General features: G+C 54.8%; 1 protein-coding gene across 3 annotated transcripts in view; it reads left to right on the forward strand.

Annotated features, from left to right (window-relative positions):
* ARHGAP44 (Rho GTPase activating protein 44) overlaps positions 1 to 19,836 on the forward strand; it is a 32,892-nt gene that overhangs the window by 3,714 nt on the left and 9,342 nt on the right. For all 3 annotated transcript variants that reach the window (XM_069872326.1, XM_069872329.1, XM_069872327.1), the window contains exons 2-11: positions 12,231 to 12,270; positions 14,092 to 14,196; positions 14,286 to 14,362; positions 15,046 to 15,157; positions 15,849 to 15,925; positions 16,713 to 16,830; positions 18,112 to 18,180; positions 18,255 to 18,336; positions 19,103 to 19,230; positions 19,358 to 19,469. In XM_069872326.1, coding sequence (XP_069728427.1) covers positions 12,231 to 12,270; positions 14,092 to 14,196; positions 14,286 to 14,362; positions 15,046 to 15,157; positions 15,849 to 15,925; positions 16,713 to 16,830; positions 18,112 to 18,180; positions 18,255 to 18,336; positions 19,103 to 19,230; positions 19,358 to 19,469 — 920 coding nt within the window. The remainder of the gene's footprint in view (positions 1 to 12,230; positions 12,271 to 14,091; positions 14,197 to 14,285; positions 14,363 to 15,045; positions 15,158 to 15,848; positions 15,926 to 16,712; positions 16,831 to 18,111; positions 18,181 to 18,254; positions 18,337 to 19,102; positions 19,231 to 19,357; positions 19,470 to 19,836) is intronic.

A 19,836-nucleotide genomic window follows, 5' to 3' on the forward strand; every position in this document is an offset into this window, starting at 1 on the left:
AGAAAGAGTCCTTGGGTACTGGAACAGGCTGCCCAGGGAGGGGGTTGAGTCACCTTCCCTGGAGGGGTTTAAAAGACGGGTGGATGAGGTGCTGAGGGGCATGGTTTAGTGATTGATGGGAATGGTTGGACTCGGTGATCCAGTGGGTCTCTTCCAACCTAGTGATTCTGCGATTACAGTGGCAGGCATGATGTGCAGGAATGCAGTGTGGGAACATGGTGCAGGAATCCAGTAGAGGGATGCGGTGTGGGAATGGTGCACAGGAGCACAGTGAGGAAATGCGGTGGTTGGTATTGAGGTGCTAGGATGCAGTGCAGGAACGTGGTGTGGGAATTCAATACAGGAGTGTGGTATGGGAATGCACTGCAGGGATGCGGTGTGGAAGTGGTGTGCAGGAGCATGGTTCAGGAGTGTGGTGACAGGTATGAGGTGCAAGGATGTGGTGTGGGAACGTGGTGTGGGAGTTCGGTGTGGGATTAGCGTGCAGGAATCTGGTCCAGGAGCACAACGTGGGAACGTGGTGTGGGAAGGTAGTGCAGGAATGGTGTGCAGGAGCACGGTACGGCAGTGTGGTAGCAGGTATGAGGTGCAAGGACGCACTGTGGGAATGGGAACGTGGTGTGGGAATCCGGTACTAGAACACAGTTCAGGAACACGGGGCAGGAGCAAGGTGTGCAGGAGCATGGAGCGGGATGCAGTGGCAGGGATGAGATGCAAGGATGCAGTGCAGGAATCTGGTACAGGAGCGTGGTCGGGGAACGCGGTGCAGGGGCACGATGGGAGAGCAGGGTGCAGGAGCGTGGTGCAGAAACACGGTGTGGGAATGTGGGGTGGGACTGTGCTGCAGGACTGTGGAGCAGGAGTGCAGTACAGAGAACATGGTACCAGGAGTCCCGCGCTTGCCTCCCGCTGGGGATGTCGGGAGGAGTCGTTGTGGAGACAGAGCCTGTAATTTTCTCCTTGCATCTGCGCCGGGCAGGGTTTGCTCTCCAGATACGCCGAGGTTTGACATGTCTCCCACCATGGCCGATCCCAGCTCCCACCACCACCGCCTGGGAGATGTGAGCCGGGCACCGTGCGCACGTCAGGCTTTAAAATGGTGCCGCTGCCAAAAGCATCCTCCTTCCCGCATCCCTCGGGAGCACGGGGCTGAGCCAGGCTCCCTGCGGCACCCGCCTTGTGGCCTGGGGTTCGGAGCTGCTAAAGCCCTAATCCTCTTAGGGGCTCGCTGCGATGACGGCTCGTGACAGTACCCGGCACGTCTGCTGCCCGCGGAGCTGCCCGTGTTGCCAGCCTCTCCGGGCTGGGTCAAACCGTGGAGGACGTGGCCAGGATGGGGCAGCTGGAGACACCACGGGGCTCGGCAGGAGCTCAGGGACATCCTCATCCTCAGCCCAGCTCCCATCATGAGTACGGGCTCAGGTTTTATCCCACTTCCCCACTGTGGAGCCCTGAGCAGCCGTCTCCAGCTCTCTGGAAATAAAGAATAATAGATGAAAATAGGGACTAATAAAGGCAAACAGGGAATAATAAATGGAAATGAGGAATAATGCATAGAAATGAGGAATAATTAAAGGCAATGATGAATAATTAATGGCAATGAGGAATAATAAGTAGAAATCAGGGATAATAATAATAATAACTTGGTGTTTTGTCTCCCTGGGAGAATCTTGTGAGAGTACGTGCACCTTAACCCTTGAAGGTCTGAGGGGTGTTGCCTCCTGCTCATCACCAAACCCCAATGGGCGGTGCCAGCACCCTGAGTCCAGGGCTGGGGACTCCTGGAGTGGACTGGATGCTGCCCCAGGCTGGGAGCAGTGCTGCTTAGAGTCATAGAATCGTGGAAAGGTTTTGGTTGGAAGGAACATCAAAGCCCATCCAGTCCCACCCCCTGCCATGGGCAGGGACACCTCCCACTGGATCAGGGGCTCCAAGCCCCATCCAGCCTGGCCTTGAACCCCTCCAGGGATGGGGCAGCCACCACTGCTCTGGGCAACCTGGGCCAGGGCCTCCCCACCCTCACAGCAAAACATTTCTTCCCAAGATCTCATCTCAGTCTTCCCTCCTGCAGCTCAAAACCATCCCCCCTCATCCCATCCCTGCCCTCCCTGATCAAGAGCCCCTCCCCAGCTTTCCTGGAGCCCCTTTCAGTACTGGAAGCTGATGCTCCAGCCCTTGGATCATCTTCCCTTCTCTTCTCCAGGCATGTGGAGGTCATCCCTAGGGAGCAGACGGGGATTGTTGGGGGCAGTAGCAGGCTGGGCCAGGGCTGCGTCCCGTGGGACTGAGGGGACAGTGGTGACATCTCCCTAGCCACCCCACGGGGTGTGCAGGGAGAGGTCCCAGCCTCTGGTGGCTTTTCCTGCTTTTGGTGGTGTGGATACCATGAAAAAAAGAAAAAAGAAAGGCAACTGAAGGGAAGAACCCTATCTGTGGGTCTGCTGGGAGCACCCAGGCAGGGGACAGGCAGGAGGAGGCTTTTGTCCTTGCAAAGTGGCTGCAGCTGGCATTGGGTCGGGAGAGTGTTCGGCTGTCGGCAGACCAGGGATGGGGCTTATCTGTGCGGGGAGCCGTCTGGGATGGGTTGGGATCAGGGTCAGGCTTGGGGACAGGGTTAGGTGGTGATGCTGAGTGCATTTCCTTACCTTTCCAAATCTACTCTCATCTCCCTTTCCTAGAGGCTCTTCCAGCCCTTTGCTGCTCCGTTTGTGATGCTGGGGGCGAGCGGGACCCTCTGGGTGCCCACCGAGAGCAGCAGTGCCCGCCGGCACCGGGGTGCCTGGTGGGTGAGTGCGATGGGGCCAACCAGAGCAGACAACGCTCTTCTGGGCCCTGAGCATGTCCTTTACTTTATTTTTTTATTGTATTTCTTTTCTTTAGGACACTCCACTAGATAGAAAGAGCTGGGGATGCTCATCCCAGCCCAGACCTGCGCTTGGCACCTGACTCTTGGGAGAATTCCTGCACCCAGTGTATGAGGGACCGTAACAATTTTCCCCAGGGTGGAAAAAGGGAACAGAAATCAATAAACAGCTGCAAAACCTTTTGAAGACGCTCTCTGCAAAGCGCTTGTATTTTATTTCTATTTATTTACCCCTTTCAGAAGCAGCTGGGCCAGCAGAAGCTGTTACTCTTATCTCGAGGTCACAGAACGATGGCCATGAGCGCACCTTGGTACTCACTGGAGCAGAAACAGCCCTGTGAGTTTTCCAGGGTTGGCTCAGTATGTTTTTTTCTTTTTTTTCCATCAGAAATGGCACCTCTGGGTTCCCAAAGAGCTCAGCAGGCCATGAGAGGACAGCGGGGATCGTGCTGGCTTGGAGGGTTGCTTTTGTCCTCTCCTTGCCCTCTCACCTGGAGACCCGTCTCTCATTCTGGAGTCCTCAGCACAGGGAGGACATGGAGCTGTTGGAGCAAGTCCAGAGGAGGTCACAGAGATGATCCGAGGGCTGCAACACCTCCCGTATGAGGACAAGCTGAGAGAGTTGGGGTTGTTCAGCCTGGAGAAGAGAAGGCTCCAGCTGTTTAGAGCAGCTTTCAGTGCTGAAAGGGGCTCCAGGAAAGCTGGGGAGGGGTTCTTGATCAGGGAGTGAAAGGACGGGATGAGAGGAACGGGTTTGAGCTGAAAGAGGGGAGATTGAGATGAGATCTTAGGGAGAAATATTTTGCTGCGAAGGTGGGGGGGGCCCTGGCCCAGGTTGCCCAGAGCAGGGGTGGCTGCCCCGTCCCTGGAGGGGTTCAAGGCCAGGTTGGATGGGGCTTGGAGCCCCTGATCCAGTGGGAGGTGTCCCTGCCCATGGCAGGGGGTGGAACTGGATGGGCTTTGATGTCCCTTCCAACCCAAACCATTCCATGATTCTATGATTTCTGAGCACCCCAGCCTGTATCCCCATGCCAGGGGACAGCTGTGGCCTCGTGGGGTGGATGTCGCTTTGGTGGCTCTCAGGGCAGATGCTTTTCCAAGCAGCAGGACATCCGGACATGAATATAAAGCCTTCAGCCGCTGAGGTTTTATTCTCTGTGCAGAAAGACTATTCTGCAATACTTAAGGACATTTTATTCTGTGTATATGAAACAAGGATGAAGGAAATAAAACCACCTCGGGGTCGTCTGATGGGATTTACAGGAGGGAACAGCTTTAAATAGCTGGGTTCCACATCTGCATGCTGGGGTGCCAGTGGCTCGCTGTTGGCAGCTGCCCCCAGCATTTTGGCTTTGCCGAGTGATGCCGCACCCCTCGGATGGTGCTGGCAGCATCCCTGTGGACCTAGCGATATTTTTATCCTCCTCGCAAGGCGGCAGCGCTGACAAACTGAAAGATTCATGGAGAGGGCTGAAGGGTTTGTTCCCACAACCAGCAGCCGCAGGGTCCTGTGCTTTGCAGGGGCTTCTCTGTGATTTTCAAATCAGGACCGAAGAAGGTTCAGGATGTGACTTCAGGATGGGTTTTCCTCTACCAGGGATGCACCAGGATGCTGACACAGTGAGCTTGCAGCCAGGGAAGGGGCAGAAGCAAGGAAAAGAGTCTTTTCTGCCTTTACAACTCCATGCTCTGCGTTGCTTTGTTTCCTTTGATTTCCCCAGTGGTGGCAGAAGGATAGGGGGAAAGCTGGACCAGCCTTTCCCATCCCTTTCATCCCACTTTCCAAGCCTGGTTTAGCTGATGATGGGTGAGCTGCTGGGCTCTGAGCCCTGGCACTGTGCCACTGGGTGGGCATCGTTGCCCTGAGCCGTGGATTTGGGACACAGGGACCATCCCTCCAGGTCACCTGCTGGGGCACGATGAGCCCAGGATGTGCTGGAAGAGGCGCCAGCGGGGCCATCTCGCTGCTTCTTGCTGGATGTTACATCTTGGAGTCCTCTCCCCAGGGGATCTCAGCAGCGATTTGAGGATATAAATATTTGATGTTTTGCTTCTTGCCTGCAAAAAAGGCACTGGAAAAAAATCTACAGCTCTGTTTGGCCTCAGCTGGATCCTGGATATGAGCTGTCGGGCTGCACATCCCCAGGGATGCAGTAGTGAGGAGAGCTCTGGCAGCATCAAGAGCTGGGGGTGGCGTGGTCCTAGGATCAGCATCCAGCCTGGACTGCGATGCCCAGAACTTCCAGGTGTTGCCTGGAAGAGACCCAAGAGGCTTTCTCCTCCATCCAGCACAGGTGATGGATGCCCAGCAACTTTTCCCCGTTGCGTGGTTGAACCTCACCTCACCAACCTCACCTCTGAGCTTTGGGGGCTTGAGGACCTTGAATTTTCCTGTGGGCACCAGGCATGTGCAGCAGCACCGGAGGGAGATGCGGGCAGAACTGGGATGGAGCCGGACGCTATCCCATGGGATAGCGGGATAGTATTCCCACCCATGAGAGTTAATCCTTGGTGCAGGATGGCCTTGGTGGGTTTTTTGTGCCTCCCTCTGCCTACGCTCAGCTGTGAGGTTGGTTTTAGATTGGAGCCATTGGAAATCAAGGGAACCGGCCAGAGTCAGTAATTTAATAGTGACTAAATAGTTACGGACACACTGCAGTGTGGGGGTGGCTGGTGGTCAAAGGGGTGTTTGGTGGGCAAGGGGGTCCCTGGAGCATCATGGACATGTTCTGCCTCTAGAGATACATCCTCATCTCTGCCCAGCCCCGTGCTGGGTGAGGAAGGGCTGGAGCGCAGAGAAGGGAATGGAGCTGGAGCCCAGCGGTTCTGGGAGCGGCTGAGGAACCTGGGGGCTGTTTATTGTGGAGAAGAGGAGGCTGAGGCTCCCCTCATTGCTCTCTGCAGCTCCCTGAAAGGAGGTTGTGGTGAGGTGGGTGCTGGGCTCTGCTCCTAAGTAACAAGGGGTAGGACGAGAGGAAATGGTCTTAAGTTGTGCCAGAAGAGGTTTAGATTGGACATTAGGAAAAATGTCCTCACTGACTGAGTGGTGAAGCCCTGGCAGAGGCTGCCCAGGGCAGTGGGGGAGTCTCCATCCCAGGAGGCATTCAAAAAAAAGAGTGTGGCTGTGGCACTTGGGGACATGGTTTAGCAGGCATGGTGTGGTTGGGCTGATGGTTGGTCTGGGTGATCTTAGAGGTCTTTTCCAACCTTAATGGTTCTAAAAGTGCTTGCCCACCAGCCTGGCATGATGGTTTTCCCCCTTCGGTGAGAATATAGGCACAATATCCCTATCATTCTCTGAGTTTTGCTAGCTTGGGGTCAAATCTGAGATGAGGATCTTCTTGTCTTGTGTGGTTTGAGCATCAGAAGAGGATGGCGGTGGGGACACAGGGTGGGTGCTGGTGATGGGTAGTCAAACCAGATGGATATGTCTGGCATCAGGAGGTGCTCTAGGGAAGCACCAGCTTTGCTGTAGCTCCCCAGGCCAAGACACTGGAAGCTCATGTAGTATTTATGTGGAAATCAACTTAATTTGCTTGATTGGTGTTGATTTCTGCTGGCAGCAATTAGGGATTTTTTTTTGCAGAAGCAAACACCCAACCAAATTGGAGCTGCGTCCTCTGCTCATTTGCTTTTAACTCTCCATATTAATTGTCCCTGTTCTCCCAGCTGCTTGCAGGGACACGAGTGTCTGGGTGCTGAGTGAAGCTGAGGATTGTCTGGATTTGTGGTGAGAAAACAGCTCCGGGGTGGAAATCCTCCCGGAGGAGAAGGGGAGGAGCGGGTTTTATTTGCCTAGAGGGTAGGAAACGTGGAAAGCTGATAGTCCTGCCTGCTTCACAGGACAGGATGCTCCTGCTGGATGCATGTAACTTGTAAGGCATGAAGTTTTGGGGGGTTAGGGACCTGCCAGGGAAAATGAGAGGTCCCCACACTCCTCTTTTGGGTCCTGCTGTTTGCTGAGGACACCTTGGAGCAATAACCATGTCTCAAGTTCCCCAGGGGAGGTCATGAGCCATGAAGATGATCCGAGTGCTGGGGCACCTCCTTCCACCTGTAAGTACTTACCTACAGATGAACGAGAGGAAAGAACTGCCGAGAGCTGATCCTGGTTGAAACCAGCATGTAGAGAAGATGTTTTGGTGGTGCCCGCACCTGCCTGCTCTGGTGGTTGGGCCACTGGGTGCTCCAGCTACCAAAACCCCCCTTTCTCAGGGCCCTGCTGCATGTGTCAGACCCTTGAGCATCGTTCGAGGGTCCGAGGTTGCGGGGTGAGCACAGATGGACCCTAAACCCTGCCAGGGTGCGAGGATGGGAGGGCTAATGTAGCCCAGGACACGGGAGCCTGTATCCTTCTGCTCCCTGAGGAGCAACAGCAATTTGGAAGGAGGTGGGTTTGTCCATGTGGGAGCTCGGCTGCCCCCCACGCACGGGCAAGGAGCAGCTCCCGGGGTCCCCTGGGCTCGGGGTGGCTGTCACCTCGGCAGGGGCTCAACCTGGGGGTTGCGACCCCTCGGGTGGCTTTGGTTCAGCTCAGGCTGCTTGTATGGAGCCAGCAGTGGGGCCAGGAGGGACTGGGGATGAAAATAAGAGGTGCTGGGGAAGGGCTAAGGGGTGCCGGGAGGGACTGGACCATGCCAGGAGGGATCCGGAGATGCTGGGGATAGACTGGGAGGTGCTGGGGAGGAACTCGAGGGGGTGTCAGGAGGCTGGGGGGTGCTAGGGAGGGACTGGGGGGATACTGGTCATGGGTTAAAGGCTGCCGGTAGGGGCTGGGAATGGACTGGGGTACTGGGGAGGAACTGGGGGATTCCAGAAGGGGCTGGGGGATGCTAGGAAGGAACTGGGGAAGGAACTGGGGGTAGTGGGGATGGGCTAAGAACTGCCAGGAGGGTCTGGGAAGGAACTGGGGGGTTCCAGAAGGGTCTGGGGCATGCTGGGTGGGAGGGAACTGCTGACACTAGGGAGGAACTGGGGGAGTCCAGGGGGGCTGAGGGATGCTGATGGTGAAAGGGCTGGAGAACAGGCCTTATGAGGAGCGGCTGAGAGAGCTGGGGTTGTTTAGCCTGGAGAAGAGGAGGCTGAGGGGAGACCTCATTGCTCTCTACAACTACCTGAAAGGACGTTGTAGAGAGGAGGGTGCTGGCCTCTTCTCCCAAGTGACAGGGGACAGGACAAGAGGAAATGGCCTCAAGCTCCACCAGGGGAGGTTTAGGCTAGACGTTAGGAAAAAATTCTTTACAGAAAGGGTCATTGGGCACTGGAACAGGCTACCCAGGGAGGGGGTTGAGTCACCTTCCCTGGAGGTGTTTAAGGCACGGGTGGATGAGGTGCTGAGGGATATGGTTTAGTGTTTGATAGGAATGGTTGGACTCGATGATCCGGTGGGTCTCTTCCAACCTGGTTATTCTGTGATTCTGTGATGCTGGGGAGGAATTGGGGGATGCCAGGAGTAGCTGGGGGGTTCCTTGGGTAGGATCAAGATGCTAGGGAGAGCATCTTCAGGATTGGTTGAATCCAAACTGGTTCCTCTTGACATTGTGAACGGGTTTCTCTAGGGTTGCAGTTTCAGAAGCGCCTTTGTGGTTTGGGCTCCAAAGTTCCATGTAGTCTGAACTGAAGTTTGGTGAGATGCTTGGGGCTGGAGAGGAGATGCTTGCTGCTGAGCCCACTGAAGATGCTTTGTGAAGATCCCCAGAGATATGCTTCCATCCCACTTCCAGAAAAGGCAGCAGTGGATGCCCCATAGAAATCCCCAGGTACCAGGGAGGGGACAGTGGAGTCTCCTTGAGCATTTCTGAGTGCCAGAAAGGGCTCAGCACCCAAAAATACCACCCTGTGAGGTGGGGCAGAGCTCAGGACATGCACGAGAATCTCCGTCTCCCTGGCTGCTCCCTGGCCAGGTGTCCATTGTGCTGCCAAGCATCACTTGCCACAGGTTTGCAGGACAGCTCCTAAAACCAGATAAGCTCCTGTAAAACCGTATTAACTTTCAGCTGAGACTTTAGAAACATAACGGATGTAATGGGATTTCTCCCGGTGGCATTAGCAGTGCAGAGCTGTGATGCAGCGTGATGTTAGTGGAGTGGGATGATGTGGCTTTTCAGTCTTTACACAGAATGTAGCCACGCAGAGTGACTTGGGCTGGGCTTTCTAGGGGTTTGGAGGCACCACTTGATCCTTGCATTCCAGGGTGTAATTTGGAGGTTCTGGATTGCTGCCAGCGAGAGCAAATACAGAGACAAAGGGAATTATTTATATATTTGTGAAGCATTCTGGAAGATCAGTCAGGAGCTTTAGGTGGGGTGGCAGGACATTAGCAGAGCTGTGTTGTCTGCAAAGCCGTGTGTACCCACAGCAGCAGAATCCGTCCCACGTGCAGCTGCTAAACTGCATTCAGTGAAGCTGCAGCAAGCAGACTTGTCCCCTGCTTCGTCTTTGCAAAAAAGCCCCATTGTGGCTTTTGGGGCCACTTTCCCCCCATTCTGCCAGGCAAGGCACGAGGCAGGGTGCTGCCTGGCTCCAGATGCCAACACTGGTGGGACGTGGTACCCAGCACCCACGGCCATGGGTGATGCTGCTCTGCTGCAGCCTTGACCCATGCCTGTCCCATTGCCGGTGGCCACAGCATCTCCCCAGGGCCATGCAGATCCCCCCATCCCCATCACAGGATGAGAAAGCATCTCAGCTCCCACGGATGCCAAAACCAAGCAGGGAAACCCCTGCTCCTGTGGTCTTCCCATCGCTTTGCCGCATCCCTGGGCAGCTGAGTCAAGCTCTCCAACAGCCTCTTTGATTATTCCTATCCATAAAATGCTGCAGCCTTTTTTTCCTCCTTTTTAAAGCCTCATTGATCGCTGTCACATCCCCAGCCTGCCTGAGCATCCTGGGATGTGACAGGGCTGACATGGGTGTCTGTGCCAGAGTTGGGGCTGAGCCCTTAAAACCACTGTGGTTTCTCACACTGGGGATACACAGAACGAGGCTAGGTCTTTATTATCCTGTTTGAAACATCATTTTCTGCTTCCCAAACATGTGTCAGGGCATTGCACGTATTGGATTGTGGCTGCTAAGAGAGAGACCTGACCATGGGGTGTGCAAACCCATCCATCAGCCCAGCTGTAAGAAGGGAAAATGGGCTAAAACCATCACTTTGGGGGGAGTATTTTGCCAATGTGCAAGGATAGGAGGGAGTTTTTCTCCCCAGCCTTTTTTTAAAGTTTGGAAAAGGTTTCTTGAGCCATCAACATGTGCTCACAGCCCAAAAATCCAACCGTGTCCTGGGCTGTGTCCAAAGAATTGGGACCGTGGCAAGGGAGGGGTTTCTGCTTCTCTGCTCTGCTCTGATCAGACCCCATCTGGAGCCCTGCGTCCAGTTCTGGTGTTCTCAACAAAGAAAGGACATGGAGCTGCTGGAGCAAGTCCAGAGGAGGCCATGGAGATGATCGGAGGCCTGGAGCACCTCCTGTATGAGGACAGACTGAGAGCGTTGGGGTTGTTCAGCCTGGAGAAGAGAAGGCTCCGGGAGCCCTTAGAGCAGCTTCCAGTGCTGAAAGGGGCTTCAGGAAAGCTGGGGAGGGGCTCTGGATCAGAGAGTGCAGGGATAGGATGAGGGTTTTGAGCTCCAAGGGGGAAGATTGAGATGAGATCTTGGGGAGAAATGTTTTCCTGTGAGGGTGGGGAGGTCCTGCCCCAGGTTGCCCAGAGCAGTGGTGGCTGCCCCATCCCTGGAGGTGTTCAAGGCCAGGTTGGATGATGCAGTGGGAGGTGTCCCTGCCCCTGGCAGGGGCTGGGACTGGATGGGCTTTGATTTCCCTTCAACCCAGACCATTCCATGACTCTCAGATACCTGTGGTGCTGAGCAGGAGGCCGGGCTGTGTGTCCATGGTCCCTGCACAAGAGTGGACAATGTTTGCTGTGTCCTTCCCACCTCCTTCTCCTGTGGGATGCAGAATTCATCCTTAGCCAGGGCAGGGAAGCAGGGATGGCTGTGTCTGTGCTGGTGGATATTTGCTGCTTTCTTCCCTGTTTGTACTGTCTCTTAGTTGTTTCCAGCTCCGTCTATAACTGATAGCGAAGGGGATTTGCCAAAGAGGAGGAGAGCCTGAGCAGCCTGTGCTCCTGGGCAGCCAATGTATCATTTGTGTTCCATGTAGACGATACCATGAAGGGTTCATTTGAAATCCCCTTTTAAAAAAAAAAAAAAATAGGGTTTTGAGATTTTTGCATTTTTAAAACCTACTGAAACCAGACACTGGGATGACTCTCATACCCAAACCAGATTGAATGCAGTTAATTTACACTTTCTAAAGGACTTTGGAGGTTGCATATTTGCAGATGAGACCATAGACCCAGCCCTGCCCTGCCAGACTCGCTTTTTGAACCCTGCTTTGCCGGTGCTGATTCCATATCAGAATCCATTCCCCTTTTACAGCCCCTCACAGCGGGAAAAACAGCCTGGATAGCAGAAAGCAACCAGGGTGCGGGCAATAAAGATATGGCTTGTTCCAAATGATGAGAGCACCGAGCAGCTATCGCTAACGAACCTTTAGGGACTAATTGGCTAAATCACAACTCTGACTGAGCACATCTTGACAGAAGTCATTTTGCAATGGGAGGTGGTGCACTGAAGTTGTAAATAACCCCTGGGAAAGAGAATAAATGATACTGAGTGTGGTGGTTTGAATAAATCTGAGCAGATCTGGTGTGCAGCAGCCACAGAGGCTTCATGGGTGGGGATGCTGCGGATCTGCATGGGGATGAGGAGGCTCTGCTGCACAGTTGTGTCTCGTCTTGCATCCCCAGCGCTCCTTGCTAGCAAGGACAGTGGATGTCATGAGCTCTGGAACAGTAAATCCAGCCCCGACGAGCAGTGGGGAGGGTTATGGTGAAGCCCTGGGCAGCTGCCGCTGCAGATTCAGTCAGCTGTCTCGGAGTGAAGAGGCTCGGTCGTGCAGACAGGTTGTGTCCTTGAAGTCTGTGGCACTGAGGATGTGTTGGAGCCTGGCACAGCCCAGGGAGCTGCCGGCATGCATAGAAACACTGCCTCCCTCTGCAGCACTGCCCACATCCTCCTGGGAATCCCACAGCCCTGTTTTGCTGCGGATAGTGGAACCATAAGGGGGAGATCAGAGGAGAGCGCTGAGTTAGTGTGGGATGTGGCTCACTCACAGTGAGCCATGAAGATGCTTCATCCTTTGCTTACTTAGGAGAGGAGGCGATGGCTGGTGGGACCAGCAAACCTTAAATCACTGGCTGTGTCCTGATGGAGAAGCATATTCAGCCACTCCTGGTACCGTGGCAGCCCCAGCGCTGCCGCATGTGCTGGACCCTTCGCCAACACTTTATGTTCTTTCTTGTCTTGCAGAGCTGAGAAGACAGAGGTTTTAAGTGAAGATCTCCTGCAGGTGAGGTCTCTGCAGCTGCTCTGACCAGCGCTCCGAGTGCCTGTGTGTGCGCAGACACCCACCCCTGGGTGTTGGATGTGGCAGCAGCTCCGTGCTGGTCCGTGCCTCGGTGTGATGATGAGACAGGCTGGGAGGAGGAGGGGATTGGAAGCATGGGAAGCAGCGTTGTCTCCCTCCCACGCGCCCTCCCAGCCCTTTCCCAGCGTGGTTTTCAGGTCAGCTGGAATCGGATCCAGTCTTGTCTCTGCCAGGTTGGCAATGTGACACAGGCGGCCGGATTGCGGGCGCCTGCATCTCCCGTCTGTCCTGCAAACCCTGCCCTGGGGATGGGATACGTGACATGCTGGGCTTCCCCAAAGCTGACGGGTTGGGCAGTTCAGCACAGCAGCACAAGCCAGAAGCCTGGCACAGAGCCTCGAAGCAGCAGCTGGGGTGCTCGGGTCGTGGTTGCTGGGGGACATCTCATCTCGATGCTTTTCGTGTCAGGAGCAGGGCTTCCTGCCCGCCCCAGGGAAGGAGGCGGCAGAGGAAGCACCAGCCAAGGGCCATGAATTCACAAATCCGTCACTGAATTCATGGGGTTTCCAACTCAAGCCTTCTCTAAATCATCGCCCCTGACTTGCACACCGAGGAGCGAAGCAGCTACCCGCTGTCCCAGCACTTGGTACCCTCTGTGCCGGCACCATCCAGAGCACGCCTGGCTTCAGCAGCGCCACACGGGGGATTTTTACACCTTTCGGAGATAATTCAGTGGGCAAGGTGGTCAGTGCCACCTTGTCTGGGTGTCCTCTGAAGACTCAGTGGTGTTGACAGGGCACTGTGTCCAGGGATGGTGCAGAACCCAAATCCTTCTGAGTGCTGTATCTAATTGCCTCCAGTTTGGCTCATCTGGATGGGTGTGCACTCACATTTGTGTCCTTCAGAGCACCGTACCCCTCCTTGCAGCATATACATGGACATGACTGTATCTATAATTATTATGTATATTGGTTTTATATATATATACACACATCTCTGTGTTGGAAGGAACAGGGATGCGTTGCAGGGATGGCAGAGGCTGCTCTTCCCTTGGCCAGACATCGTGTCCATCTATTATTTTTCATATGTATATAATATTCTTATATACATTAATATATTTAGTAGGCATTACGAGTAGTGTATATATATATTATTAAAGTGGTGGAGGCTGGCTCTGTTTGAATGCAAGGCTCCCATCAGATGCCTCCTGCCTTGAGGACCCTGCAAGCTCAGCAGTTCTCACTGGGAGGGAGTATTTCTTTTTTGCCCCCTGTTAATTTCCCAAGATTTGGAGCTTTAGGGAACATTTCCCTTTTCTCAGATTATTTCCCTAAATGTTGAGCTTTCCCTCTTTCCCCCGTGTCTCTCAGGTTTGGTTTTCAGCACACCTTGATTGCTTACTCTTAATGACGCATCTCATTGAGTTTTGGGGTGAACTGTGTCATTTAATCAATGCAGAATCAAATAAGGTGACTTTCAGCCCCAGGTTAGAGTGTTGATGGGTGCAGTTGGTGTCAGGGCTCAGTGGGGACAGGCACCTCCTGCCCTTACCCAGGGACAGAAGGGCTTTGGGGCTGCTCTGTCTTGCTCCAGGGGTTGAGTTGGAGCAGCATCAGCCTGGTGAAACCTCCTCCTGCTTGAAACCTCCCTACCCTGGGAAGGGGCTGGGCTCCAGGCTTTTGCGTATGACACAGGAGCAATTAAAATCACTTTGATTAACAAGCAAGAAGTCCCATGTGTTGCTGCCCAGTGGGTGTGGAGCCAGGCGCGATGCCCTGGTGATGGACACCACTGCATCTGCAGGTGGAGAAGCGCCTGGAGCTGGTGAAGCAGGTCTCGCACAGCACCCACAAGAAGCTGACGGCATGTCTGCAGGGCCAGCAAGGCGTGGATGCCGACAAGCGCTCGGTGAGGCTGTGACAGGGCGCTGAGGCTGCTGGGCGCGCTGCAGCGGCGCTGGGGCCAGCGTGGTGGGCAACACAGTCCTCTCTTTGCAGAAGAAGCTGCCGTTGACAACGCTGGCGCAGTGCTTGATGGAGGGATCGGCTGTGCTGGGCGACGACTCCTTGCTAGGGTAAGGGGGTCTGGGTCTCCCCTGGGATGCTGCTGTCGGGAACTGCTGCTGTTCCGTACCTGTGATGCTGGATAACAGAGCGGGGATCACAGCAGGGCTGAAGGGGCTGGGATTCTCTGATCTCAGTGATCATGGAGTTTCCTTTATTCTTTTCCACCTTTTAGTGAGCTGGGATCCTTTAATCATGCAGTCCACATCATAAACTATATATATGTATCTCAGCATATATAATGTATATATACTATATATATATGTGTGTGTGTCTCAGTCAGTACTTATAGAGGGATACAGCAGAGAAGGCTCTGGGGAGACCTTAGAGCATCCCTGGAGGTGTTCAAGGCCAGATTGGATGGGGCTTGGAGCCCCTGATGCAGTGGGAGGTGTCCCTGCCCATGGCAGGGAGTGGAACTGGTTGGACTCTGAGGTCCCTTCCAAGCCAAACCATTCCATGATTCTATGACCTCTCACCAAAGCCTGGACAATTTCAGGCTATAGATGCTGTAATAGTGAGGGAAGGAGATTTTCCCAACTCCAAGTTGCCCACATCCCCTGGTTGCCACCCTCCCTCCCCCTGCAAGAAGGAGCTGCTGCCGAGCGCCCCAGGGGCTCTGGGTGCCCATCGCCCACCCCACGGGTGCAGGGTGGCTGCTTCTGCTCCCCCAGCCCTGCTGGTGCCCTTGCAGGAAGATGCTGCGGCTGTGCGGGGAGGTGGAGGACAAGCTGGCTCAGGAGCTCATCCACTTCGAGCTGCAGGTGGAGCGGGACGTCATTGAGCCCCTGTTCGTGCTGGCTGAGGTGAGTGGCAGGTGGGGATGTCACTGGGTCACGGATGTCCCAGTGGGACATCCTGGGCTGGCTGGGCTGGGGCTTTTTGCTGGGCTGGCTGCTGGGGCTGTCGCTGCTCTTCCTCTTTTCTGCCTTTCCTGAAGGCAGAGACATTAGCACTGATTTCTGACCCATTTTCCAAGCTCCAAACAAATACTACCTTGTGTTTCCATTGTCCCCAGTGCTTTCCCCTCCCCTTTACATCCAGCAGGATGTCCTGGGCTTGGTTCTGATTTTATCTTCCCCAGCAGAAACAAGAGCGTTAGCACAGTGCTGGTGTTCGGGGCTTTCAACCGTTACCAAATCCTTTGGCAAATGGAGCCTGTGTGTGGGAGGCTTTGCTTCGCCATCCCCAAACGCCCTTTTCCTGCCTTCCTCCAGCTCCCCAGTGCAGGAGGCTGTGATCCCCCAAGGATGCTCCTCTCCAAGATGTGGGTTCTGCAGTGAGGCTGTTGGAGGTGGCACAGCCCAGGCAGGGACACGGAGGAGGGACGAGCTGTGTCATCTCCCTGATGATGCTAAAATAAGGAGCTGCATCCTTATCTCCCCAGCTTGCACCAGTCCAAACGCCCTGTTCAAGTCTGAAGTCAACTCTGCGGTCAGGTGTGACCCACTCTCTGTCACTGTCATTATCTCCTGCTGTTCCCGTGTGTTGTTGCAGGTGGAAATCCCGAATATCCAAAAGCAGAGGAAGCACTTGGCAAAGCTCGTGCTGGACATGGACTCTTCCAGGACACGGTAGGAAGCGGCTTCAAAGCTGCTGTATACAAAATAAAAATCTCAAGTGATGGGTGATGCTGGGAAGGACACATCCCGGAGCCCAGGTACCACGGCTGCCTTGGGACAATAAGTGTTGGCTGTGTCACTGTGTGCAATGAAGTCAAGCTCTGCAATGAGCCAGGATTTCTGCTCTTCTGGATCCCTCTTCCTTGCCTGCCCTCTGCAGAAAAGAGTATTTTGTTCTGGCACAAATACTTAAGTTTTCCTCACCCTTTCCCTGTCTTGGTGGGTTCTTACATGATGGCGAAGAGCCGGGTGCTCCTGCTGCTCTAGAGTAGCGTGGAGTAGGTGTGGAATGTCCTTCAGGATTATCCCATGTCCCATATGCTGTGGTGGGGACCTGCAGGCTGAGCTTTAGGTTTTGCCTGGGGCCATAGCAACCATTTAAAAAGTACCCAGAGTTGGCCAAGTCTCAAACAACGGAGCTTTGGGAGGTGTCCATAGTCCCCAGCGTTGTGTCCAGCCTCTCCCATCGTCTTCCTCTCTCCCACCTGAGTGAAGCTTTTTATTCTGCTGAAAATAATGCATAATTGGAGCTCGATGTGCACAGCCTGTTGTAGGGATTGAGGATGATTAGTGTTGGGAGTGGGTGCAGCATCCCAGCCTGGACTGGGACCATCTGCATGGAGCTCAGCCCTGGGGACCATGGTGGGTTTGGCCAAGGGGCGTCCCTGGGCTGCCCTCCAAGTCTGCTGGGATCTGGCGGTCCCTGTGCCCCCGTGACAGCTCTGCCTTCTCTCCGCAGGTGGCAGCAGTCTGCAAAGTCCTCAGGTTTGGCCAGCAACCTGCAGCCCTCAGGTGCCAAAGCTGATGCTCTGCGGGAGGAGATGGAGGAGGCAGCCAACAGAGTGGAGATTTGCAGGGTACTGGGGGGGGTCACTCCTTGCTGGGGTGGGGCAAAGTTGGAATTCAAGGCATTGCAGAAAACCTGCAGCCCCTCCTCTCCTGTTCTTCACCCTCTTCTTACCCCATTGCTATGTTAAACCCTCCTCCTGCTGGTCCCCATGCCCTAACACAGCCTAGTGGCAGTGGGTGATGCTCACTGGCCAAGCAGGACATCCTCAGTTCCTGTCCCCATCCACTGGAGCTGGAGAGCATCCCATTCCCAGTAAAACCAGCCAGGCCAGGATCTGCCCATGGTGTATTCACCGTGCTGACAGTCAATGAGGCAACCAGGATGTGCTCAGAGTGTTGGTTTTCCTCCAGCTGACTTATCCCAGGGGATTCTCAGAAAGGAGGAGTTTGGGAAGCGTCAAAGTGTGTTTTGTGAGCATAGGGACAGAGATGTGCGTCCTGGTGCCAAGGGGCTCATTGCAATTTGGAGCAAGAAGCACCCAATGCCCCATCAGTCTGGTCTGCACCGAGTGGCTGGGTGCTACTCATGACAGCTGAACTGTGCACTGCTTCGCTGTGGAGCAATTAGCGCCGCGGTTAATGAATGAGCCACTTGTACACAGAGCAATGCAGTGCGGTGGTGGGATGAGCAGATTTGGCATTTTATTTGTGCTGTTCAGCCCACCAGGATGTGCAGCTGTTAGCTGTTGGCTGAGAGATTGTTTCCAAGTAGCTTGGGCTTCCAAGAGAGCTGGTTGCAAGGCACTGGCTGATTTTGGGCTCTGGAAGAAGTGGGAGGTGAGGGTGGAGCCGTTTGCACAGCATCAGAGAGCAAACCCCTACACAGAATCACGGGATGGTTGAGTTGGAAGAGACCTCAAAGCCCATCCAGTTCCATCCCTGCCATGAGCAGGGACACCTCCCACTGGATCAGGGGCTCCAAGCCCCATCCAACTGGGCCTTGAACCCCTCCAGGGATGGGGCAGCCACCACTGCTCTCGGCAACCTGGGCCAGGGCCTCCCCACCCTCACAGCAAAACATTTCATAAGATCTCATCTCAATCTCCCCTCTTTCTGCTGAAAACCATCCCCCTCATCCTATCCCTGCACTCCCTGATCAAGACCCCCTCCCCAGCTTTCCTGGAGCCCCTTTCAGTACTGGAAGCTGCTCTAAGGTCTCCCTGGAGCCTTCTCTTCTCCAGGCTGAACAACCCCAGCTCTCAGCCTGTCCTCACACAGGAGATGCTCCAGCCCTTGGATCATCTTCCCTTTTCTTCTCTTGGTGGTGACTAATTTTCTGCTCTCCACAGGACCAGCTCTCGGCTGACATGTACAATTTTGTGGCCAAAGAAGTAGACTATGCAAACTATTTCCAAACCGTAAGTGTCACCCATCCCCTCGAGACTCCTCCATCTGGGTGGAGGGGTGACAGCAGTGCCATCTTTCCCCGCAGCTGATCGAGGTGCAGGCCGAGTACCATCGGAAATCCTTAGCACTTTTGCAGAACATCCTGCCTCAAATTAAAGCCCAGCAGGGTAAGTGCCCGTGGGGTCTGGATGCGATGCCGAGGGCTCTGTGTCCCACCGGAGCTGTGTGGGTCTCCGTGATGTGGCTGTGTGCTGGATTCACCACCGAGCATCCTCTCTTGGCTCCCCGCATCTGCATCCCACCCGCCCTGGCACTGGGAGAGCATCCCCATCCCACTTGGTTGTGGGGGGCAGAATCCAACCAGCATCACAGAAACAGGGGAAATCTGCCCAGATATCCCCATTGAGCACAGCAGCGAGGTGGGAACCCGGCACCAGGGAGGAGGACTTGGCTTTATGCTCTGCAGGCTCCGTAGGGGCTGGGCTGGGAGACCATGGTTGGGAAAAGGCCAGTGCATCCCAAAAGCAGCACGTTCCCAGGGGAGGGTTGTGGTGCTGCCATCACTGCAGCGCGGCGGGGAGCGATTTGGATTTTACTGTTTCCTCTTGATCCCACAAAATATCCCTCCTTCACACTGTGATGGAAGAAGGGGGAATATATTGCAAAGGTTCGCCTGTGGTTGCTCCCCCCAAAAACATTATCCAGCCCTTTTGAAACATCCTGTATGATGACTGAAAAACATCTTGATTGGATTTCATTTTTTAAAAGCACTTCCCAAGCCCCCCAGGATGGAGCACGGGGTCCTGATATTTTAACAACTCCAAACAGAATATTTTGCTGTGATCCAAGGGCTTTTTCTGGGGGGGGATACTGGATCTGGCACGGTCCCTGCTGTGTCCTCCCTCCCCCCCTCACCCCTTCTGTCCCTCTCAGAGGCGTGGATGGAGAAGCCCTCCTTCGGGAAGCCCTTGGAGGAGCACCTGGCTGTCAGCGGGCGGGAGATCGCCTTCCCGGTGGAGGCGTGCGTGACGATGCTGCTGGAGTGTGGCATGCAGGAGGAGGTGGGTCCCAGGTCCCAGCACCATCCAGTTGGGTGTGTTGGAAGAGTTGCCTTCAAGGAACAGTGGGGCTTTGGGGACATCCCCAGCCCCAAAGCCTGTCCAATGCTCTTCTGTGTCTTCTATGAAGGGTCTCTTCCGAGTGGCTCCCTCAGCCTCCAAGCTGAAGAAGCTCAAGGCTGCCCTGGACTGCTGTGTGGTAGACGTGCAGGAGTACTCGGCTGACCCGCACGCCATCGCAGGTAGAGGCAGCATCAGGTGGGGTGGTTGGGGATGAGCGGGAGGGCCCATCCAGCCTGCAAGCACCAACTGTGAGCACCCAGAGGGTGGTGATCAGTGGCGTGATGTCCAGCTGGAGGTCAGCCACCAGTGATGCAGTCCAGGGGTTGATATGGGATCTGATCCCAGCTGAGATCTTCATTAGTGACACAGATGGTGGGGCAGGGTGCACCCCCAGCAAAGAGAGAGATGACACCAAACTGGGAGGAGTGGATGATGCTCCAGAGGATGGCACTGCCATCCCAAGGGACCAGGGCAGGCTGGAGGAATGGGCTGAGAGACCTCCTGAAGTTCAGCAAGGGGAAGCACCAAGTCCTGTGCCTGGGGAGG

Source organism: Phaenicophaeus curvirostris, chromosome 19, assembly GCF_032191515.1.
Source record: "Phaenicophaeus curvirostris isolate KB17595 chromosome 19, BPBGC_Pcur_1.0, whole genome shotgun sequence".
NCBI lineage: Eukaryota > Metazoa > Chordata > Aves > Cuculiformes > Cuculidae > Phaenicophaeus > Phaenicophaeus curvirostris.